Source organism: Aphelocoma coerulescens, chromosome 1 (assembly GCF_041296385.1).
Source record: "Aphelocoma coerulescens isolate FSJ_1873_10779 chromosome 1, UR_Acoe_1.0, whole genome shotgun sequence".
In the NCBI taxonomy this organism is placed as follows: Eukaryota; Metazoa; Chordata; class Aves; order Passeriformes; family Corvidae; genus Aphelocoma; species Aphelocoma coerulescens.
Window position 1 is genome coordinate 28,402,048 of NC_091013.1, and position 24,777 is coordinate 28,426,824.

The following is a 24,777-nucleotide window of genomic DNA, read 5'->3' on the forward strand; positions in this document are numbered from 1 at the left end:
TCAGTAACTCCCTGCAATGTTGTTAAAACCAAGCAAAGAGAGAAACTGAGTTAAAGAGTGGTATGAAAAAACATGGGATGGGATGTGAGACCTGTAGTCCAGGGAGCTCTGTTGGCAGCCCTGTTTTAGGGACTTAGGAAAAACAACCTAGACACATGGCATTAGAAAAAAAAATAGAATAAAATCTGAATAGATCCTAATACATGGACTGATGTAAATGTCCTAGTGGTCTAAACTGCTGCTATTCTTTTCAAGATGCTCAATTAACATTTTTTGTAAACTGAGTTTGCAGTGATGGCTCTACAACACTAGGGCTGTCACCTCTGGAGGGGTTTCACATACTCCAAGGCATGAGACAGAAATGAAACCATTTCTTCTCTATTTTTAGAGAGGACTGTATTTGTACAAAAAAGATGGCTTCCTTTCCAAAAAGAACCTTTTTTTTATGTTGTTCCTTCTCCATCCCCTTATTTTCTTGGTGGTTTTTTTTTAATGTCATGGAAAACAGCAGGAGCAGATCATTTCCAGGGAGAATCTGGGGGCTGTGTCAGCTAAGTAGAGGGACCTACCTCCTCAGGTTCATGTATAATCCTGCATCTCACCCACAGATGGCTTGGATGGAAGTCCTGGTTGTACCATGCTGTTGATCCCATGGGCTGGAGGTCTGTAGTGCTAGAGATGCTAAAGGAAGAACAGCCTGGCACTGACCGTTTTCCCCCAGGTTAGGGTTTGAGCATTTGACATATGCACAAGGTCACAAGGTCTGGAAGTATCAGGGGTGCTCCTGATTCCACCAGAACAGATAAGCCTCTAGTGCAGGGAGTTCTGTACATGTTCTCTGCTTGTTGTTGTAGCTCATCTTTCAGACTTCAACACAAGAATGTGCTATAAATTAGCTGTTACTGCTCAAAAAATAGTCTGCCAAGGCACTGTCTTTCCTCCTGCCAAACATCATTGTCCAGCATGAAAAAAAATGTGAGTAGAAGTTATGGTTATTTGTGAGCAATCTAGACTGAAATGCCAAGACATGGTGTGGATGGAACAAGGCAGGAAAGGTAAAGAACTAAAACTAGATAGCCCAGTGTGCCTTTTAGATTGATCCTGGAGGACATTGAACCACCAATAACTAAAAACTAAAACTTGCCACTTCTAAGTCCTCCATTAACTAATTTACAGGAAAGTCAATGATACTGCTTAAAATTTTGTCATGTTTGAACCATACCTGGCAGTTAATTGGCTATTTTTCTGATATTAAGGGTCACAATTTTTGTTCTGGACAGTTTTCTTATCCCACAAATGGCAACTTTCTTTATTACTTTTAGTTGTCTTGGTAATATGGCAGTGAAATAAAACACACTTTGGTTAAGGCTTCTACTTTCCATCAGAGCCAGTTTTCCTAAGACATTGGTGGTATAGCTTTTGAAATTGGCTCCAGGCTTGGCTCTGAGCACAGGAGAGAAGTGATTTTACTGTCTGTTTCTGGATGTGGTTCATTATTGCACAGGTTTCCACCATCCGCTCTCTGATCCAGCTGGATAACGGTTACCTTGGAATGGCAGGTGGGCTCTCCATCAGTGGAGGAAGGAGGTTGGCAGTGGAAAAGCTGACGAAAGCATTTGTAAAACTAAAACAACAAAAAACCAAACAATTCTAGATATAGCTGCTTGGCAGATTACAATTCAGAGCATCTCTATAACATCTTCAAGGCAAGGAAACTTGGTTTATTAAGCTTGTACTTTTTGTCCAAGTAGGGATTAAATATTTTTTCACCATGAATATGTGTTTCTGGTGGCTTAAGACTAAAGTTCACTCAAATTTGTGAACTTCAGAACTGATATGCTTAGTTTTTCTAAGACTATAGATTGTGTAGAGTGTAAAGCTGTAGAACAATTATAAAATATTTTCAGAACCTTTAATTTATGATAAAAGAAAATTTAATCACAGAAGTAATTGGTTTTCAGTTACTTCACACATCAGGCAGGGAAAAGTCATTTTGATAATCTAATGATACACAGCAGGGAGAACATGGGGTTCTTTTCATTAGCAAGCCATTGAAATCTTTGCATTCCCAAACTGTAAACTAAACTTCAGAAAATGGTTTTGCTTAATTAACAAACCAAAATAATTTTTTATGTTAATTCATTTCACTTCTGAGATCTACCCAAAACACCTTTGATGATGCCAAAGCTGTTGTGCAGGAAAAAAACCCCAAGCAACACTTGTATCAGTTCTCATCTGTAAGTGCCAAGTGAGCAGAGTTACTCAGCTATCTCCTCTGAGAGCTGACAGTCCTATTCAACAGATAGGGATACCAGTAGTGCTACAAGTGCCTCAATACATTTTCTACACAAATTTATTTTTAAGTGAAATCTTTAAAAAAATAAATGGCGTCCAAAACTTCCTTTGTGTCACTTTCCTTTTGCATGGCTTTGTAAAGAAGAAAAGGCTTCCAGGAGCTGTGATTGATGTGAAAGTATTGTAGTTAGGGCAATGTTGTTGATCATTATCTGGTATTAGTCCATCTGAAAGTATGCAGCTGCAATAGCAATATTTCTCTTGTTTCAAGGCTATAAAGACCACAATTGCCGGTGCTGATGATAGTGTGCCATTGGCACATGGCAGAAAAAAATGCGTTGGCGTTTTGTAGATTATTCCTTGCTGAGCAGGAGGTGGTCAGGGGCTTTTCCTTATGACAACACTGCTCTAGGAGTTTATCTTTGGTATCTCTCCATGGGACTCTTCACAGAATTGTCTGAAGCTGTGGGCTTCTGTGCCACCACTACATGGGTGATGTTTCTTTATGTACCCTTCTGCATGTATTTGGCCAGGTCTTCCTCCTTAGAGAGAAGCAAGTGGATGGGAAAAGTGGAATTGGTTCAATTTCAGACTAAGAAAGACCAACATTGCAATAAGGTGGAGATGTTTCAAGGATTCTTGTGGGGGTTGTTTTGTGGACAGTCCACAGATAAGTGGGGGGAGGTGGGAAAGAGCAGTCTTCTCAATCAGGAGGCTGATGGTGATATGCAAGCCCTTTATAGGCTTGTCACTGTTTCTTTATGACTGTTGTCCTACCCTGTTGACTCTACAGAGACCGCAATCTTTATGTGTCAGGGACAAGTGAAAGCTGCTCTAATAGAAGGAACGATTGCTTCACTTAATGATTTTACAGAATACTTAAGGTGTGCACAGCAAAGAAAAGCAGGAAAGAAAAAATAGGTTGGATGACTGCAGGGAAATTTTTGCGAAAAAAGTGAAAGCTAGCGTTCACTTTTGTTTCACTCCTTGTTGCAGGTATCCTCATCATGATGTCCATGTGTAATGAAGTGCACGTGTACGAATACATCCCTTCAGTGCGACAGACTGACCTGTGTCACTACCATGAACTCTACTACGATGCAGCTTGTACCTTAGGGGCCTACCATCCACTGCTCTATGAGAAGCTGCTGGTGCAGAGGATGAACAAAGGTTTGCAGGATGATCTGTACCGCAAGGGGAAAGTCATTTTGCCAGGTTTCAAAGCTGTCAAGTGCCCCAAACGAAATAATCTCCCACACTTGTAGAAGTAAGTCTTTCAGAAACAATGTGCAATAAGGTACTACTGTCGTACTATAAACAAGAAGAGAATACTTGAAAAACTGTATCTTAGACCAATCTAGTCTTGAGTCTATAAATTGTAATTAAGTAGCAGGCATGAGAAATACTTCTTTTCTGAGCCTGAGTATTTATTATTGCTTTGCAAATAGTTAACAGAAAAAAAAGCAAAGGCTTAGCTCATGAAGGTGCAAAGGACGTACTTAGGCAGAAATATAATGTATTGTTGTTGGTGTGACTGTCAGAATTTGTCTGTGGTCTCATGCCACATATGCTAGACTGTAATTTTTTAAAATGAATTTATTTAATTTCAAACCTGGCATTGTGAAACAGCCTCTATTGTTCATGTATGTACAGAGCGACCAGTTGAACAATGCAGCATTTCCTGTGGCTTCATGGGATTTTCACACTCTCCCAGAATGAAGTAATTGCTACTCCAAGCTGTGCAGTCATTCACTAGAGTAAACTTTAATGCCTGTTCCTAGGCAGGCTCAGTTCCAGGCCTCCAGCTGAACGGGGGCTTAGGGTGGCCCTGAAGTACATGTGGTGGGGGGTGGCTGTACACAGCTAAACCAGTTAAACTACTTGGATGTATTTTTGATGCCAGTCTCCCATGCTCACATTGACTGAAGAGAGAAGAGAGAAATATCTCGTTTCTTTAGAGAAAAAAGAACACATTTGTAACCCGATTAGGAAGAAAAACTCTCCCTGAAAGGCCTCTCAGGAAGGTGTGAGATGGAAATGCTGCTTTCCCCCAGTCTGCACAGATACAAAAGATCCAGAGAAGGCCAAGGGAGGCTGTGGAGCATTCACCCATCACACTGAAAGCAAGCATAGAGGGGACTTGCCTCTTGTCAACAAAGATAGCATTCAGGAACACAGACATTACTTGTTAGGTATTTCATTGGTATCTGAATCAAAGTCACTTGTTCACAAGTTCTTGCTGTTCAGATAGGAGGAGTTTTCTGAGAACAGAAGATGATATCAGCATTTTTTACTTAATGTTTGAAATACTATAACCCAGAAAAGGTGTCAAGCCTGCAAAAAAACCTGACTACGGATTGCATTTGGAGATAATTTGATATTTTCATTCATAACACACAAGGACAATATTCTTTAAGGTACTTGTAAAAGTCTACCTAATTGCTAATATATTTAAAACATTATTTTCCATATTTTCCAAGACTTCAGATTTTCCAGGTGGTGGGAGGTTAATGGTTTGGAGTGGGTTTTTTCAGTTTTTTGGTTTTGTTTTGTTTTTTTCCCACCTGACTGCCTTTTCTTTTAGACTAAGTTCAGCAGGAATATGTGTACACAAAAGCACAGCTATATCCTACTCATGTCCATCCAGTAAAAAAGCAGACAGCTCAAAGAGGGATTGAAAAGAATAGCTGACCGGTTGTGGTGGGAAGTATTTTTTGTGTTTTGACTTAAGGAAAAAGCCTTTTGCCAGAAAGGAAAAAAAAAAAAAAAAAAAGAAAAGCAAACAATAGTAATGACTATTTCATCTTCAATTGTAATGTAAGTATTGTCACAAAATCCTTTTTCTCCCACTCAGCTCTTTGGGAAGCGTTATTGGAAGGATCTTTTGGAAGGATTATTTTCCTTCCTCAAAATGAAGAATACGTGTCTCACATAGGACTTAGCCTTCCTTTTGGGCTTTATGATGATCTTAAGATTCTTCTTGTTGACAGGAATTATTTGTGGATGATCTAATAACTGTACTTCTGTGTTGTATGGATAGTTATGTCCATAAGGCATTTTGGTACATATCAAAATTAATAGGTTTTACTCATACGAGCCTTGGACTCTGGATATAGTCCATACCAATTTCTTTTTAATGTTATGTCTGGTGGCAACTTTTATTCTTGCAGTTAATAACATTGTTATTTAAATGCATGGAGAATAGATAGCCTACATAGAACTAATCTATTTTTCCATATGCTTGGTACCCTGTTTGCTATAAGCAGTCTGAACAGTGCAATCAAATGTCTCTCTCTGCTGTACCCTGGGTTAGCTACAACATAAATATAAAGGAAGAGAGTTTAGCTTTCTAAGACTAGTGGATATGCTACTTTTCAATAAGCAGGAAATTCTAGAGTTCCAAAAAGAATAAGAAAAAAAAAATCACTTTGACTGGCCTGCAACCACTAACTTTTAACTTTGATTTTCACAGAAGAAGAATACTAACTGCATTGCTCAACCACCCACAGCAGGATTATGTAGTATTATTTATTCCCTCAATAATTTGTCAGAATAATCAACATAGCTATTGATTATACAGAACAAGGCAAATTATAAAGTTTCATGTAACAAGTGCTAAGCATACCTACTTAGTACATCATTTATATACCAATGTAGAACCAGGTCCGAGATGTTATAAAATGAACTGTATAGTTTTCCTTTACTGGACTGCACATTAAAGCCCTTGCAGCCAAAATTTTTTCTTTGCCATATCCTTACTTATATGGCAATCAGTCCTCCTTCCACAAGTGCAAATGTGGGTGCTGTAGCACCATTGCCTCAGAAGATGCTGCAGAGCTGTGCTGCAAATGCTTGCTCACAGATGAGGAAGACCAACCTGTGATGCCACCTTTAAAAAATGAGCCTGGCACGGCTTTCTAACACTGGTTTCCACTGTGATGTTTTACTGGTCTGCCTGTTCAAACACCTTGTGGTTGCTTAAAGAGCATTTTCTCTCCTACCTTGTCTTGTCCTCCTTCAGTTTTTGGCGCAAGTGTGTTTGCTTGTGGTTGAGGGCTCCCCTCCACTTGCTATAAGGGGAAAAGGGGCAGAAATAAAGGGGCAACCTAAGGGACCTGCAGAGATGTTCCTCTCACAGCTTCTTACTCTCTGTGGCACATTGCTGGCTTTTATAAGAGCCCTTCAAGTGTTTTTACATTAATGGCCATTTCCCCATGCCTTGTGAGGGCAGAGAAATGTTTGCAAAGAACTATATTCAGTAAATTTAAAACAGTCAATATGTAATAACACTGAACCACGGATCTTCTAAAAATAATGGGTGAGAGTGCTGGTTTTAGATCTGTATGTTAAATACAGCAATGTGAAAGGAAGTGCATTTTCTCACCCAGATCATGGGGCTTTTTGGGGAAAAGATACAGGCATGGCTTCGTAGCTCTCCCATGTGGCTGTCACACACTGAGTGGGACAGCACCTAGACAAGAGAGGTTTGTATAAACCTGGTGCATTGTGAGGTACATCATCAGCCAAGCAATTGCCTCTGCTGTTGGGCCCCTGAGCTTCCTTCACACTTGTAGGCTTTAAATTTATGGAGTTTTACTGACAAGTAGGAACAAGTTGCCTTCAAACACTGTCGAGCCTCATTTCTGTGCCCTGGTGCTGTGGACAACAGTTAAAGTTAACTGAAACTAACCAGAAACACAGCAGCAGCTTAAGGAAATGCGCTGAGTTTATGCTGAATTCAATAATGCTCTTCTTTCCCCACTGTGAATTCTGTAACTTTTCTGACTTGTGGTGCTCTATCATTTTATGCATTCAGTTTTGGATGGTTAAATCAAGGAACTCTTTTGTTTAATCAAGAAAAAAACAAGAAATATTTTGCCTCATTTTGAGCCAAAATCTTTTTGCTAGAAAAATAGTAATTACTTGTTCCATTCCTCTATAGTTCTAAGGGTTACCTCAGCATAAACTCCTAGCTCACTCCTTCCTTGGATTAAACTACTACACCTTTTTTTACTTTGTTGTGCAGTTTTATGCTGTAGAAACTCTGGTAAATTCAGTGAAATTACCTTGATGTACCTTTGGAGAGAGAGAGGGGTGGTATAAACATTCTAATGTACAATCTCACTGTACAAATTTAATGTAAGCATTGCTTGTCTTTGGTCAAGACACTTTCTTTGGTGATGATATCCAAATTCTGAACTTGTTGCTGTAGATCTCTTGCCAAAATCAGCAAAACCAAAAGAGTTGTTGTTTTTTTTTTAATGAAGACAAGTGTGTACACTCACTGGTTGCACAGACTGAACACAGTCATTTTAGAGACTGATTGAATTAAACAGGAGTTCAAAACACATGTGGAGCAAACCATAGTGGCACTTTTAATTTCTTTTTTCTTCAGAAGTTTTTAAGGATGGAAAATGCCATTTGGACAGTGACACAAATGTACCATGAAAGGAGTATTAAATACATTGACTGCAACAATAAATGGTTACTCTTTTTCCCTTCACGCTTTCTAAAGTTGATGCATATTTAAATGAAATTCTGCTTTGAAGTTGGTAATTCAGAAGCCTGCTGTTAAAATGATTTGAATCTTTCCCAGCATCTATCCTCTCACACACAAGGAGGATACCTGATTTAACTGTTTGAAATTTAAAGTATCCCACGTCTGGGCATACCTGAACCACTTAATGAATTTTGACACTGCAGATGTCTTCTCTCTGGCTTAGCAATCAGATTCAAAATTTTGTTCTTGAAATAAGAGTTGTGTGTAAAAGCCTTACTTTTTTTCGTATCATCTCATCACTCTTAAAATATGTAGTCATTGAACAATTCAAATATAGACTGTGTACTTTTTTAATAGCTTTGAGAATTATTTTGTATGATGATTTTTTTAAATGAATGTGTACTCTAATAACAAAGCTTAAGATTTTACAGGAGTCACATTTTTAAGCAGTGTTTGTATACACTTTAACACTTTTTATATTTTCTATTATGATTTTGTATATTTTTATGTATACACAGTGTACAGATTTTTTCCTGTAAATAAAACATTTGTTTTCATTTGTTTAGGAGTGCTGGTCTTTTCATATTGCCGTAAATGAATCTCACTGAGCTGCAGGTGGAACAAAAGAGGGGAAGGTGCCTGTCAGTTCTGCCCACAATTTCATTGAAATCCCAAACAGAAATGGACAGCTAATCTGACAAGGAGGTATCACAGTAAACTACAGAAAGGAGGCAAATATTATAAAACCAGTTTTATTCTAAAGCGAAGATGTGTACCCGAGCAGGTGCGCTAGGATTCCCTGGGAGAATATATTCACCACACTGCTCAGTAAATTTCTGAACAGTAAATTTCTTGTGATTGCCAAGCCCTCTATGGAGGTCATGCTCTGATGAGTTGGTGGTGTACTTGAAATCCTGGTAGATTTCATCTAAATGGCTGTGCCACCCATTCAAGGAATCCAGTGTCATGTTTAACAGAACAGACTTTTTAATAAATTATTAATTATAATGAAAAACAACTTACCAAAGGGAAAATATAACTTGCCATTCAGTCTGTGATGACATACTGTATAATTCAATCACTACAAGCCTGCTTGCGTCCATTAAAAGTTGGACTGCCATTGTGTACACTCCTGGCAGTAATCACGCAGCTTATCCTGTGTATTACACCACCTCCTGACAGGCAGTGTTGAGGGGCTAGTTACTGTCTTGATACACAAGTAACACCTCTCAGAAAACTCACATCAGTGAGATACACTAGAGGATAAACTGAATGCTGGGATCTACAAATTAAACAACTAATTGATACTTTACAAATCCAGCAACTTTGCTTTTTCTATTTAAAAAACGAACAAGAAAATTGAATTGTGTCTATTAAATGCCCAGTCAGCTTCACTCTCAGTGACATCAGAGAGGATGTTCTTATCTCACTGCATTCAAACTGTACCTCAGCAGGAGGTGGAAATCCATGAACTATACTGTGTGGGGCACAGAGGACATCTTGCTGTACACACTATTCTTCAGCAGGGACACCTATCGGAGGTGTGACACTACCTTTCTGATAGTATCTCAGAGAGCCTTGGAGGCAACTCATTTTCAGGTTTATTCCCAAAATTGCACTGCCTTTTTTTCAACAACATGCCTTTTTTGAAGGTACCTTTTATCATTTTTAGCCAGCTGTGTTTCACTTGAGTAGTTCTTAGGGGCATAATTCTCTTGAGAGGTCAAACTTCATACAGGCATTTTGGTCTGTTTATCTGCATTATTAGCTTGCCTGTTGTGATCTGGCTGAAAGACTTATATCTCAGGATGATTAATTCAACTTGCTATCTTGACTGCAGCATGAACTTGTTGAAGCAATTCTCCTCTTCTCCTCCACTCTGGTGAGACCCCACCTAGAGTACTGCATCCAGATCTGGGACCTCCAGCATGAGAAGGATGTGGACCTGTTGAAGCAAATCCAGAGGAGGCCCACAGAGAGGTCAGAGGGCTTGGGCACTCTTCTATGAGGAAAGGCTGAGAGAGTTAGAATTGTTCAGCCTGGAGAAGAGAAGGCTCTGGGGAGACCTTATAGTGGCCTTTCAGTATTTAAAGTGGACTTACAGGAAAGATGGGACAAGCTTTTTGGTAGGGTCTGTAGCAATAGGACAAGGAGTAATGGTTTTATTCTAAAATAGTGTACATTTTGACTAGATATAAGGAATAAATTTTTTATGATGAGCATGGTGGAACACTGGAACGGGTTGCCCAGAGAGGTGGTAGGTGCCTCATCCCTGGAAATATTCAAGGTCAGATTGGATGGGACCTTGAATAATTTGGCCGAGTTGAAGAAGGTCCTGATCATTGCAGGAACATAGGCCTAGATGAGCTTTAAAAGTGACCTTCCAAGCCAACTATTCTGTGATACTATGACAAGAACAGCTAGACAAGCAAGGGAAGAGCCAGTCTTTTACTATAATCACATCCACCATCTTCTGCAGGTAACTGCACCGGCAGCAGCAATTAAACAGTATCTTACTGTGGGACTGCATCAATTACTGTGAACAGAGCACTAACACTTGTGGTTTGTTTGGACTTCTGTTCTAGCTTTCCTGGTATCTTATTCTTACCAGTGTGACAAATTTGATTGCTTCATCAGAACAGCATAGTTTTATCTGCTGCACCCCAAAACTTGCCAATGTCTACTCCATCCTTCCTTGGTTTTTTTAGATTCTACTTTCTTACACCAGAAAGTTACTCCAGAGAATGTACTTCAAAGAAATGGCAATACTGTTGTGGAAGTTAAGTATAGTCCGACTGTGGAACTTCGTGCCTTGATAACCAAGGCAAGTAAGAATTGCGTGCCCTGTTATTTCTTTTTCCTAAAAATAAGCTAAGTAAATGCTTATTTAGTTTGATGAAAATATTAACTGATTATATTAAACTGACGGGAAGTAACTATAATGCAGTAATATAGTGGGGGTTTTTTACACTGGAGGCAGAATAGCCACCAGAAAACTGGCAGCACAAGTAGGTTGTGACAAATCACAGGGGAAATCATTGCTGGTGTGATTGCTGGATCCTTAAAAATTATAAAAGTAAAGAATGAGATCAAGTGGAAGAAAGGGGGAGAGACAAGGAATTATGAAAAACACCAAGAAAATAGAAAGAAACAGCTAGGTGTACCGTAACAGATGAGCAGGACTGTTGCTTTTTCCTAATATTCACTTGCTTGGATTTGGCATTTTATTTTCTTACGTTTTTTTCTGCACATCTGGAGAGAAACCCAAGTCATCTGTTGGTCCTCATACTGCTATTGTCAGGTTTAGTGTGCTGGGATGTGATCTTAAAATGACTTCTGCTGGAGTTCAGCTTCTTTGCAAACAAATGAATCCCACAAATTTAACTGAGAAAAGACTGACCGGGTTACAATGCTACGCTCTGAACAACCTCCTCCATGTGCTTATAGTCATCTGTATGATAACTGAAATAAGAAAACCAATTTCCTCTGGTGACCTGTTTCTGCATATAGACAAATACAAATCAAATACTGTCTTGGTTCCAAGATGCTGACAAGTAGGGGATAATTACTGCAACATCAACTCCTTATATGCTTGTGAGAAGATTCCAGAAACCCTGAGGGGTTACAGAGGGCAGGCAATTGGCATCACAGGTGCTTTGATTTTATGGAAGCAGCCAGAGGGGAAAATTACTGCCCGTACTGACTCCAGGCTGTGTCAGCTGCTGTTAATTACCTTGCTCCCAGACAGTTGTCTGACTGCAACTGAGCTGCCTGATTAAAATATTTTGCTGCTCCACCTTCTAAAACGTAGTTTTTTTCCACCCCCAGTCCTGGAGCACGGGTGGATATGTTGTACTGGCTGCATCCTGCACTACTGCTACCATATGCAGCAGGTATGTCTCCTGTGCAGGTAAGACCCTCAGGATGGGGGGTGGGAGTGTTGCTAATGGAAGAGGTTTGGGTGATTCTGGATTGTTTTGATTTGTATAAATCTAGAAGGCTTTGTGTTATCTTTTAAACGTCACTTAGTAGTTCTAGGAAACAATATGAATGTCCCTCAAGAACTTTGGGTTCATGACTTGGGAGTTGTCTGCTCTTTTGTAAACTAGGTGGCATTCTCGATCTAAAGTATCTACCCTTTGGACGAAGACAAGGACAGCATGAAAAGTTTGGGGCAAGTTAAGGCAAGAAATATGCAATATATGTCTTGGGCAAGCTAAAAGTGCCAGAGCTCTATCCCTAGGCCCAGCCCTACTGCCCATGAGGCACATGAGCCAGGAGGTTTAGATAAATGCTGTATCCTGCGTTTGGAGAAGATGGATGACCAGAAAGGAAAAGTGGGGAAGGTTCTGTTCTGGACCTGTTTCTGAGACTGCTTTTTTAGTAAAGGGGATAGGAGTCTTAGCTGATGCTTCCAACTGGACCAAGCAACGTTACTTTTCTCCCTTAGCAATATTCCTCTTTGGAAGTATTGGGTTATTTTTCAGTTGTTTCCAGCACTTGTTTTCATTTATACAAATGAAATTATAAGCTATCTGATGGATCTAATTTAGACTTCACAAATGCACAGGGCAGAATGTAGCTGTCAGGACATTAGGCATTTTTAATGAGCGGTTGTAGCATCCCAAGAAGTAGAGATGAGAAGAAAACATGTAATCTGTTACCAAAATAATATTAACAGAGTTGTTCCATGGTAGAAAAACAAGGAAAGCAGAAACAACAGAGCATATACCATGTCTGAGAAATATTGCCTTATTTTCGTGGTTGTAGCATGCTATTCAGATAATTGTTTTAAAATACTCCTTTTAGATTAAGTCCCTGTGGATCATGTGATCTCATACAAAGCTAACAAAGTGAGAGATCAAAGCTGAGGGGATCATACAGTGGGGATAGTTATTTTGTCAGAGGAAACGGGGAGGAACTTTTCTTTGCCCATGCTTCAATGGAATCAGTATGGTTTTTGAACTTCAAAGGGATTGATTATGCACAGGAAAGCAGATATTAACAATGCTACTGTGTCTTCAGTACACATTGGTTTACACATGGTTGCTGTCAATGGGTTTATCACTGCAGGAAAAACAGACCAGTTGTCATATTTATCTCACACATGCTCTTCCTTGGCCTTAAACAGAGCTAATAAACCACTTACAATATACAATAGGAGTAGCATGTGAAGTTAATTCCTCCTACCTAAAAGAAACTTCAGAAGAGTTTCCTAAAGCAACATGAGGAATAAGAACAGGCAAAGAACTTCAGTGAATAGCAACAAAATGAATCCTGCTTCTGTTTCTTATTCGTATTTCATAAGTTAGAATTGTTTAGGGCTTTGCAGTGTGATTGATGGACCCTGACTAACAGAGGCAGCAGCAAATTTACCAGTCCCTACAGTAACATTCTACTTCATGAGGAGAAATGAAGGGTCTATTACCACTGTAATACAGGATGAGTGATTCCAGATCATTTAAAGTAACTCCTATTTTGCTGGAAGTTCAAAGCATAACAATGAGAAGTATTTTAACACTTGAAAAATTTATGTATTTAGTTGCAGTCAATATGCTGTTCTGCTGACCCAGTTTTTTCTTGTATTTTTGGTTCTTCCACCATGGAGTCTAGATCAGCCCAAATGGATTAAAATAAAGACTCCAGCTGACTGTGATCAGTTTATGCTGGTATATTCCTGCCCCAATCTTGCTATGAATATAGTACATTATTAAATATTTGTAGAAATGTGATCTTATTGTGTTGGAGGGGGGTTGTTGGTTGGTTGGTTTGGGTTTTTTCTTGTGGTAGGTTATGAACTGCCTATATTTGGCTATGTATGTAACACATGTTTAGGGAAAAGAGACCTTCCAGGTGTTCCTTACAGAGTTCCATTAAGGCTGAGACCCAGAACACTGCACAAGGAGATCCAAAGTGTTATTTCCATGACGTTATTTTTGTAGTAAAATACCACTGACTATCTTCCCTTGTGAATTTCTCAGGATCTTTTTGCTTGAGGGTTGGTCACTCTTGCATTCTGCTAACAGTCACACACACAGAGAGGAACTTCGGCAGCTCTTGGGCATTTTACCTACTGATTCTTCCTTGGCACTAATTAATTCCACCTCTGGCTAAAACATAGGTTCTTACAAGCCTCCTCCTCCCCCAGATTTCCTTACCACCTGCCCTGTTGCTTCTGTTGTCCAAAATTATATTTCCATCAATTGCTATGAATGAGATGCAGGAAGTTCTCTGAAATGGGAATGCTGGAAGAACCTTTTAAGGCAGAGAAGATTTCTACTGCTGGATGAGGGCACTTGTTACAGAGCTCACACTTTTTCAAGGAATGAGAGCTGCAATGTGGTAAGCGGTGGGTGTAAAGGATGAGAAATAAATCTTTCCTGGGTTTTACTTTTATCTTGGTTTGCAGGCAATTAGGTATTGATTTTACCCAAGGCAGAATTAGAAATTACCAAGAGGGGTTTGATTTGTGGCTGTGTTTTAGTAGCAATCATTAGGTTTTATGTGTGAGAAATGCAGTAACAGAACCCATTGGGTTGAGAAATCAGAATTTCTGTTATGACAGAATTTTTAATTCTTCCATAATTTCTTTCTTATATTGAACATAACCAAAAGAAATTATCAAAAAATTCTAGACAAAACTCCAGACTGTCAAAATATCCAATTACAGGTAAATGTCTTTATGGAATTATAGTTCAGCTTCTGTTGGAGAGGATGAAAGTTTGGTAAGAAAATTTCACAGATATGGAGGCTTGGCAGAAAGATCTCTGTAGAAACTGAGGATGAGACAGAAATGAAAGCAAGTTTTGATATAGAGTAAAAGATGTTTTGCTGAACCAGTGATCACTGAATAACTGAGAAGGCAAAGGTGGGAGATGAGTTGGAAGGAGATTTTTAGGATTAGGACAAAGGTATGTGACTACAAAGACATGTTTTTCACCAAGTACATAAGTCTCAAGAAGAGCATAAGTAAATAGAAAACATGTCTTTACCAAAAAGAGAGATATCACAGGCAAACAAGACATATTGATGTGGCAGGTAGAAGAAAGGTCTGAGAATTTTGCATTGTAAGCTTAAATTGTAATTTACTTACTCTTGTGATTGGATAATAATGACTATAATATGGTGATGGTAGCTGCTATGATAGGCTATAGGCAAATGTAAAGGTATTGTGTATGGTGCTTATTGGTTGTTATGTGTTAAGATACTCAGCAAAGAAAAGTATATAAAGCTTTGTAACTTGAACAGAAGGTGGCTTCAGGTATGCCTACAGCTGGAGCTGGCAGCTGTAGGGCTGGCTCTGGATACCCACTCCCTGAAATGCTGTAACTTCGCCTGTGCAAGAAACAGCTTTCAAGAGAGCCGCCTGAAGTCCAGACATCCTTCGTAGACACTTCTCCTGTAAGCTTCATTCTGACTGTTCCCCTATAAATTAGATCACTGGGCTGGGCTGGGTTTCACTGCATTTCCTCCCCCTTGCTGAGCCACTGCTGTCCCTGCACATGGGGGATGCAGTCTGATAAGAGGGCCTGATCTGCTGGGTGAAGGACAGTGTTTTTCATTGAAGATACTTTTGACAGGAACCAAGGTGTAGAAGCCTAAGCATGGAGATCTGGGCTGAAATGTCCTTTTATTTCCCCTGCTGAAAATAAAATTGGCAATATTAACAGCTTCTCTAATATTGAAGAAGTCACATACTACACTGAGAAAAGTCTTTACTGGGAAATTGACTAACAAGTGAAAAAAGTGTTTGGTTTTTGAAGTTGGTGCTTGCTGGGAGAGAAGTGAAGAGTAGTGAAGGTGAAAAGTGATATGAATGTCTGGTTAACCTTTGCATCCTACTTGTAGTATATTCCTATCGGCCTAAAGCCAGCAAACACAGAAGTCCTGTAAAGCCCTGGGTGAGCTGTAAGGTCTTGAGCAAGTGTTTTCCCTAAAGGGTTAGAACATTACATCTGAAGCAGGGTCATCCATAATGTACTCAGTATACAATAGTTATACCTACTGTAGTGGACCCCTGAATATATCTATGCACCCATTTCTGAAAATCTGGTTCTAATTTAGATAAAGGGATTTAAGAAGTCACTGTAGAGCTGATGTTCTTGTTTTCAGTTCAGCTTCTGAAGATAATAATAATCAAGAGAGTTAAACACTGCAAACAAGACAGAAATAAGAAATAACTCCTACTACACTGAGGTGTTGGTTCTCTACTAACATCCAGTGAATGCCTAAAAAGTTTCCCAAATTAAATACCCAGTTCCAAGCATGAGTACCAAAATTAGAATTTGAATAATTGTTTTGAACATGAAATTATGAAAAGAATTAAACTAGTTCACACTAGCAATGTGGGGATAGAAAGTTATCTACTTATGGTGTTCCAGTATGAGGAAAAGACAACTACCAAAGAAGAAGGGCTTTTTGAGGAATAAGGGTTTATAAACTGGCTACAAATAAATTAAGTTTGAGAGCAGTTATTATACTAAACATCAGAGGAACAAAGCTCTGTAACAGCTTCTACTTCAAAAGATAATGAACCTCAAATTTATTTTCATTTGGACACAGATTTCTGAATTGCATTAAAAGATACAGTTTAAAAGGAAAAGGGGATTAGTCTAATGAATTACAGGCCTAGTACAGTTTTATATTGTATTTTCCATACTATGGCAATGATTATTTCTTCGAGTACAGCAGATTTTTTTCCCTGGAGGAAGAAGGACATCAGGATAAAATCATAAAATAAAGTTTTACAGATTTGAATTAGAATTTTCAAGCAAGTCCATGAGGGTTTGAGCATTAATCCTCAAATCTCTCCTGTGGTAAGACTAGGATGATGATAATCATATGCTTTACAAGGATACCAAGGATTAACCAAATTAAAAATATTTATTTAGTGGAGGTTACATAAATGCTGAAAAATATTCTCTCTCTAGGAAAACTCATTTTGGTTTTTTTCCATCCATCTAATCTGAAACGACTGTTGCTTCAATTTGCAGTAAGATCCATGACTGCAAAATATGCCTGGTACACACAATAAAACTGAGAAAAATCTCAAGTGACACAATATGTAGAAAAATTTCCTGCTCTGAATAAAATTTTAGTATTATGCCACTGCCACACGACAAAAGATTACTCAGTTATTGAACAGGAGAGGAAAATTAGAGGCTCTGTCACTGCCAGGGTTACACTTGCTTTTTCAATTCTTTTTCATCTGTTGAATTTGATTGTCCTCATAAAGAAACTAAATTCTTAGTTTATCTAGTATGTTGTATTGCATTGCATTACAGAATGCTGCATTCTGTTTTCTTCAGCTGATCTATGCTGCATTCAGCTTTGAAATGGTAAGTTGTACCAAATACTTAACTGGACATATTACAGAAAAAAGGAAACATTAGAATTGAAATGGGGAATTCTGAGGCTAAATTAATGTTTGACCTTAACCAAACCAAGGCATAGGCTGAAATTGAGTCTGATCCCTGACCAGACATTGCAGCTGAGACTATTGCAACAGAAGATCCTGTGACATCCATTCAGTGTGGCTTGGCAATGCCATTTTGAAGAGTAGCTCAAGTTTAGACTACCTGTGGATCACCTATACCTTTGTAGGACTTTAACTGTCCACACCAAACTTGGAAATCCATTCAGAAAAAAACCAAAACCAAACTGCCGAGTGCTTTCACCCAAGTTCTAGATCACACTGAAGTAATGGAAAGTGAGAAACAGCACAATTGCTAATATTTCATCCTTTGTTCCCCCTGTATTTCTCTTAGGACTGGCTGAGCTCTTGATGATCCAGACTCTCCCTTGAGTACAGATGTACCTGTGAAGCCAGCAAAGAAACACCACTTTGGTTGAGCTTCCCATAATGTCTACTTGAAAGAGGAAACAGGCTACCAAGGGACCTTGCTTACAAAAATCCTAACACCTTTTTTTTTAGCTGTGAACATACCACATTTCTTGCTCTACAGTAAGCTGTGAATACTGGAAACTTCCACCTGTCTATCAATCTACCCTGCAGGTTTAATGTTACAGGTGGAAGTGTATGACAAACAGCTGATTGTAAAGGAAGTTCTGAAACTGCTAGCACAACTGTAGGCTGATCATGATAGGCAAGGGCAAACTATTTGATTTGACTGTACCTGTTTTCCCTGTACTGGAGAAAATTTGAGATCTGTAACCCTACAATTTCTTTGCATCCTTAAACAGTTTGTTGTTTTATTGCCTTTTGGGTAGTGACAATGATTCTAGAGGTCAAATCTTCCCCTACAGCTATTTCCTTGCTAGCTGTCAAACAGGCAGCAATGTAAATCTCCTGTCATTCAATCATTGCAGGTAATGCTGATTTATTTTCCTGTCTCCACGAGGATAAGTGTGACTGTGACCCCTTCTGTTGACCATCATTACCTACAAGGTTGTCAGGAAATAGCTGAGGCAATGCTCCCTCCTCTCTAAGCTAATCACAATGAAGATGCACTAGAGTAGACATGACCTCCTAAACTGAGACACAGCTATACTTTTGTTTTGAAATTTGGCTGGTCCAAATATAACAAAATACTTACCTGCATCATGCCTAGGAGCTTATTCTAAATTACACTGATCACTTAAACCTCTGAATAAATAAGTTAGTCCATCCATGTTTAGAGATTAAGTGGAAAAGAAATATATGACAAGATTACTTCCTGTATCATAGAATGTTATCATGGGTTGGGTTGGAAGGCACCTTTAAAGACCATCTAGTTCCAACCACCCTGCCATGGGCAGAGATTTTTCACAGGATTGTGTTTCTCAAAGCCCTGTCCAACTTGGTGTTGGACAATTCAGGGTATCCACAGGATATCCACACTCCTGTGGACAATCTGTTCCAGTGTCTTTTCATCCTCATTCTAAAAAAAAAATATATGTTTTTTTTTGTATCCAGTATAAATCTACCATTTTTCAGTTTAAAAGCATTGCCCCTTTTCCTGTTGCTACAGACCCTGGTGAAAAGTCTTCATCTGTCTTCCTTATAAACCCTCTCTAAATATTGGATGACCACAACATTATTTCCTCTGAGCCTTTTTTACTCCAGGCTGAGCAACACAAACTCTCTCAAGCCTTTCTCCAGGGGAGAAGACTTCCAGCCCTCTGACCATTATCATGACCCTCTTCTGGACGTGCTCCCAGAGGTTCATGTCTTTCCTGTGCTGGGACCCCAGAGCCGGGTGCAGTACCCCGGAGTGGTGGAGTCTCAGCAGAGCGGTGCAGAGGGGGCCTGCTGGCCAAGCTGCTTTGGATGCAGCCCAGGATACAGTTGGCTTTCTGGGCTGCAGGCTCACATTGACAGGTCATGTCCAGCTTTTCACTCACCAGTACTGCCAAGTCCTTCTCAGCGGAGCTGCTCTCAGTCCATTTATTCCCCATTCTGTATGGATACTGGTGGTTGTCCTGACCCAGGTACAGGATGTTGCACTTGATCTCATTGAACTTCATAGCATTTGCTCAGGCTCACTCCTCAAGCCTGTAAATGTCCCTCTACATGGCATCCCTTCCCTCAAGCACATAAAGGGCACCACTAGGTTTGGTGTCATCTGAGGGTGCATGCAATCCACCTATGTCTTCGATGAGGATGCCAAACAATATTGGACCCTCCTTCTCTCCTTTTGCACTACTAGTCACTTCAAATTTGACTCCTCAGCTTCACTCTCTTTGAAGTCTCCTCTCTTCTCCTTTCAGAAATGCCTGTTTGCTTTTGCAGAGTGGATATAGTCTAACAAAGGATCCCCTTGTCTTTGCTACAAACCCCGCTCACTGCATTTTCCCCTTGGTTTCTGACTCATTTCCCTTGCCTTATGTGGAGGTCTCTTCCCACTTCTGTGAAGCCTTATGTTTCTCTGGTGCTATGAAAAGAGCAATATAAGAAGAGACATTAACATATTAGATGCTGTTTCATATAAGATTTAAAGAGATGTTGCTGCTCTTCACTTTCTGTGTCTTCCAGAAGGAGGATCTTTTAACTGAATGTCATTTCCGTTCGCTCATTCCCTAGCCATAAGTTGAAAATCATTAGATAGTTTAAAACACAGGTGCTTATCCTGTGTTTCTCTTAATTCCTCTGTATTACTTTTCAACTTTATTCAGTATTTTGCTTGCATGAGAGGTGGTCTGGCTGCCTGCTTCCTAGTTTTTTCCTGGGTCTAGAAGAAGAAAGTTCTAAACCCTTCTGTGATGTTGAAGCCAGTCCAGGACAGGCAGAACATGTCAACATACACAGGATGTATCAAAGGATGTAGCCTTGGGCAGCATGAAGGCTGGCTGGGGCTGCTTGGGACCCTAGTTAGATGCCCAAGTTATTTACCTGAACTGATCTTTTTGTCATGACCTGCGAGAGAAATTCCTAAAGTAATTTTAAACTTACTGTGTGAAATGCAATTATACCTTATGACAGCAGCAAAGGTGCCCTTGAGACCTTTCTTCTCTTTGCCCCTCTACTTTAAAAAGTCATAACACTACATGTTGGCAGAGAAATAAAGTCAAAACATTTCTGAGCTGTACTGCACTGGAGTATTCTGCAGTAAGAGATCATTCTGACTTGACCTATTTTCAACTGAAGAGCTTGGGTGTGTCATTCTATTTGGACTATTAATTACTCAAAGACAGCTTAGCTACCAGTGAAGAGAGGAAAAAATCCAGATCATGAGTATTGAAATCTATGTGAATTTTAATGAAAAATTGTAACAAGATAAATCTTATGGTAAGCCCACAAACCTCTCAAAGGTTTGAACAAAGCAAACACTGTCTCTTTGCAGGACTTAATAGATGTGTCCCAATTTATGTATAAAATGTGGTTTGGCACAACTGTCCCTGAATTGCACAGTGTCTTTCTGGATCTGTAGTTTTGTGTTCTCATGCAGTTAAAATATATTAGCTTTCCAAATGTGAAAATGAGCAGCTTAAAAAATACAGGGTTAACTTACCCACGTATTCTTCTAGCTTTAAAAATGAGCCATTACCTTTTGTTGGAGATACTGAAAACTGTACAATACCCCAGGAAAAATGACTGAAAATATAGCTGTTATAACAGCCAGTGGAGAAATGTTATTTATTTTTTTTATCACAATCATGTGTATCTCCCTTTCCCAAAGCTCATATGCATTTCTTCCTATTCAGAGCAAAAGGTAAGATCAAGGACTGAAAAGTGTTACTAGAAAACTGCATGTACAGAGAACAAATACATTATTATTGAGGACAGAAAGACTCTTTATTATTCATCTGGGAAGTTCCACAGAGGCCTTAGAAGAGGGGGCTGGCCCGAGCAACAAGCTACTCCTTAGATAAGAGGAGGGTGGAGGTGGCACAGCTTCCTGGGGACCATCACAGCCATAACAGAGGTGCCTGGGAGGTGTCTGATGTGTGATGTTGGGCCCAGGTCCCATTGAGGAACACTCTTTAAGTACATCACTATCACTATTATTCAAATCTCTTCAGATAAAAAAAAGTCTTTGTACTTGGCTTAGTTTTTTCATTCTTTCTCCTTAATTTCTCCCTTACCCATCATGCCCCATTGCACAATAAATTGGGGAAGGTCACAGTAGTAATGACTTTCAAGTAAGTGTGTATATTCTTTTCAGCATCACTTCTCAATATCCTTGGGGAAAATGACAGGGTCACCTATTTTTTAGAAGTACAATGATTTTAATACAAGAAGAGACACTAGAAATCAAATCACTAATCAAGGACTTAAATTCACATTTAACACATCCCTTCCCTCCCACTTTCCCTCCTCATTTTGCTCAGAGGCATTTTCTGACACCAGAAATAGCACATTACTGATAACATGGTTTAGGTGGACTTTTTCTCCAATTGTAATATGCAATAGAGTGTCAGATGTACTAGCCTGAGTTTCAGTATTCCAGAGAGACTTAGGTACACTACCTGCGTGATTAAAATCTGAGATAAATTAGTGTAAAGGTCATGACCTGCAGTGGAGCAAGGCTATTTTGCATCAGCAAAGATTGTAACTTGTAATCTGATTGGTAGTTTTCAAACAATTGGTTCTCTAGATCAATAAGGGATACAGGTTTAAACTTGACTGAAATTTGGCTGTCAGTAGCAATGCAGCAAATTTCTATTTTCTCTGAGTGCCATCTTCAAATTATGTGAAATAATGAGGGAGATTCACTCAATCTCACTGTGATCTCATCCATAACCACACCTTCTTGAACACTTATTATTCACATCTTGACTTCTACATCAATAAAAAATGAATTTCTGGTGTGTAAAACAAGGTTGACCTCTGAAGCTGCCACACCATTAGGTTATCCAGCTAATAATCCCTGGCTCTCAGGGCAGTATATCCTCATGTCCAGTTATACCAGCCAGACAGCTCTTCTATGCTGGGGTTCCTGTGCTGTTCTGTGGAACACACAAAAGCAGGATGCTCTCAGCAATCACCTCCTCAGCAGTAAACCCATGGCTACAGGGAAACTCTGTATCTCCTGGGTGAATGCTTAATACTTGTTTGCATGTAACGTGAAAGAGCAGGTTTCTGTCAGCACTACCATGGTGAAAGGAAGGTAGTTGAAGCTGTCATTAAAAATCTGTTTGGGGTGGCTGTATGGGTGGAAGTTTGCACAATGGGAACTTGACAGGGATGTGTGATGGGAATAAGAGACACTGAGAGAGGAAGGATAAGATGAAACGAAATCTGCACAACGACATTAAATATCTAATTATAAAGGACTGCTGTGCAAGCACACTGTGAAAGAGTAAGCACACTGACCTTGCCCAGCTTACTTGGATGTGGGCTGTCTTTTTGGGGCCTGGCCATTGGGGAAGCTGCTCCAGGCACACACAGTCATATTGCCAAGGGCCAAAAGAGCCTTCCATAAAGAGAGAACAGGGAAAATGGAGTCTTCTCTACTCTCTCCTCCAGCTTCACTCCACCATCATTTGGTCTCAAGCAGTTTAGTGCTTTACAGTTTTGTCAAGGAAGCTTGATGTCTGCCTGGCATGTTATCAGCCCAGTAACAGTCCAGCTTAAACAGTGCATCTCTCTCCTCCTGGAGCATAGCACAGGAAGAAGGCCAGCAGCACACCTCATGCCATCCCATCTGAGGGAGTTCCTGCAGCTGGAAAGAAATTCACTATTTTCCTCAATGATTTATCACCTCAGGTCAGTGCAGTAGGCAATGCCAAAGACAAAACTCTTCCTCTGTATTTCCAGGCTCATGAAAGTGACTCAGGGACTGCTTGAGAGTTAAAGATGTGCTCTCCAGGATGAGTTTTAAAGCTGACTCAGAGGCTGATGGTTCCACAATACTCCACACAGATTTATGATAGCTGGAAGCAAACACCACAGCTGTATTCAACCGATGCCAATTTACAATCTTCAGGGCATTTCCCAGAGCAAAAAGACTTGTGCATAGAGAGTTAAAAATTATGCCATATGTTCTGTGTATTTATAAGGTGCAGGAGTAAATACTCTACCATGGTACCTCACATCTGTAAAGAGAGGACTGTGAAAAATGAAGGCAGATAATTTCTGTTTTGGGAGGCACCAGCCTTCCGTGGCAATTCTCAGCTAAGCATGAAGACCAGGAAAGCCAAGTGCTGGGAAGATTAAAAACTTCTTTTCCTGAGGTGTTAAATTTACAAGAAAGTGTGAGAACAACTACAGAGGCGCCAAGAATACCAGTGACGCATTGAATGGGGGTGTTACTATTGTTCCTGTTCTGAAAGGAGGAACAGACAAAGGGATGGGTTTCATCTTTTTGAGTGAAGCACATTTCTCAGTGTCAGTTAAAACCAATTCTTTTCACTGCTAATACAAAGTGCCACAGCAGAGGAGAGCTGCAGGTTAATGCTGCACATTAGCTATCATTTCGGTTTCATTAGTAAAAAGTATCTATCTCCAATCTGACCAAGATCCTTCTCTTCAGGGTGGATCATCACATCTCCATGTGCAAAGACAATGCCAAATGTATCTGCTGTCAATATTATATAACCTGCTCCAGTGATCACAGCACAGTCAGACTACCTCTCAGTCAAGGACCTCAGTCAGAGTGCTCAGAGAATAAAGAAGCAAGACAGATGCTGCTGTTGAGAATTTTTCATAAGAATCGTAAAAGGTAAGGGGGAAAAGTTACTGGTTTTCTTCATCATTAACAGTTTTCAAATGGAATGTTCTATTTGTTTCAATGTCAGCTCAAACCAGACTTTGGAAACAAAGCCCCAGTCTTGGGGAAGGCAGTAGAAATTTTTCCTTCTGATTTCAGGGAGGTTTCACAGCTTGCTTGGGATTTTTTCCTCAAACTCCAAGAGTGGGCTCTTTTGTTGTTTAAGAATTTTAGGTTAGATGAAGCAGGCCAAGAATGACCTCAGGCTGTGGCAAAACTTGAATATAATGCTGTTACCTTTAACTCTTCCCTTGTCTCAGGTCCATAATAATATAATGCTGCTGTTGATAAATACTAAGGGTGGCCTCCAGCATACACTGAGCAAGATAAAAGGGTTTTTCCTTGCTTTGAAATAATGTAATGGATATAATGAAGAAAGAAAACTGAGAACAACCTCTAACATAATCTAATAAAAAGAAGTTTTCATAAACTATGTGTCTTTTTCAGATTTCCTACTACAAAACACTTTTAAAACTTCCAGATCCACCATTATCAAACTTTAGAGTCCGAATTGTCAGCACAGAAACATTAGGAGGCTCACTTCTGAGTACTGAAAATGGCATTTACAGGAATGAGGGACCTGAACTGGATGTAGGCATTTTAGAACATGCCTTGGTGCTCATGAGACAAAATGCATTATCTATTTTGGCATGTAGCTGACCTGTGAATTTAACAGTAAGGATGTAGATGTCCACAAAAATGGTAACTGCAATGATACTTGGTTTCAAGGGGATCTATAATGAAATGGTATTTACAATGGCCTTTATTTTATTTTCAAGGTCACGAAGTCCCTTTGTCTTCTTGTCCATTTTTCCTCCCCCTCCTCGACCT

The 24,777-nt window shown here is 39.6% G+C and overlaps 2 protein-coding genes and 1 long non-coding RNA gene across 6 annotated transcripts in view; 2 read left to right on the top strand and 1 right to left on the bottom strand.

The window, feature by feature from the left end:
• Positions 1-5,073, top strand: part of ST6GAL2 (ST6 beta-galactoside alpha-2,6-sialyltransferase 2) — a 48,401-nt gene extending 43,328 nt beyond the window's left edge. For all 4 annotated transcript variants that reach the window (XM_069005058.1, XM_069005014.1, XM_069005024.1 and 1 more), the window contains one exon: positions 3,292-5,073. In XM_069005058.1, coding sequence (XP_068861159.1) covers positions 3,292-3,560 — 269 coding nt within the window. In that variant the 3' untranslated portion in view covers positions 3,561-5,073. The remainder of the gene's footprint in view (positions 1-3,291) is intronic.
• The window catches only part of LOC138105287 (pinopsin-like), an 89,964-nt gene continuing 66,583 nt past the window's right edge, over positions 1,397-24,777 (bottom strand). The window contains exon 4 of the mRNA XM_069005071.1: positions 1,397-1,624. Within this exon, the coding sequence (XP_068861172.1) occupies positions 1,397-1,624 (228 nt within the window). The remainder of the gene's footprint in view (positions 1,625-24,777) is intronic.
• Positions 11,554-24,291, top strand: LOC138105297 (uncharacterized). The gene is made up of 3 exons (XR_011148439.1): positions 11,554-11,688; positions 23,710-23,898; positions 24,207-24,291. It is a non-coding gene; the product is annotated as an uncharacterized lncRNA (long non-coding RNA).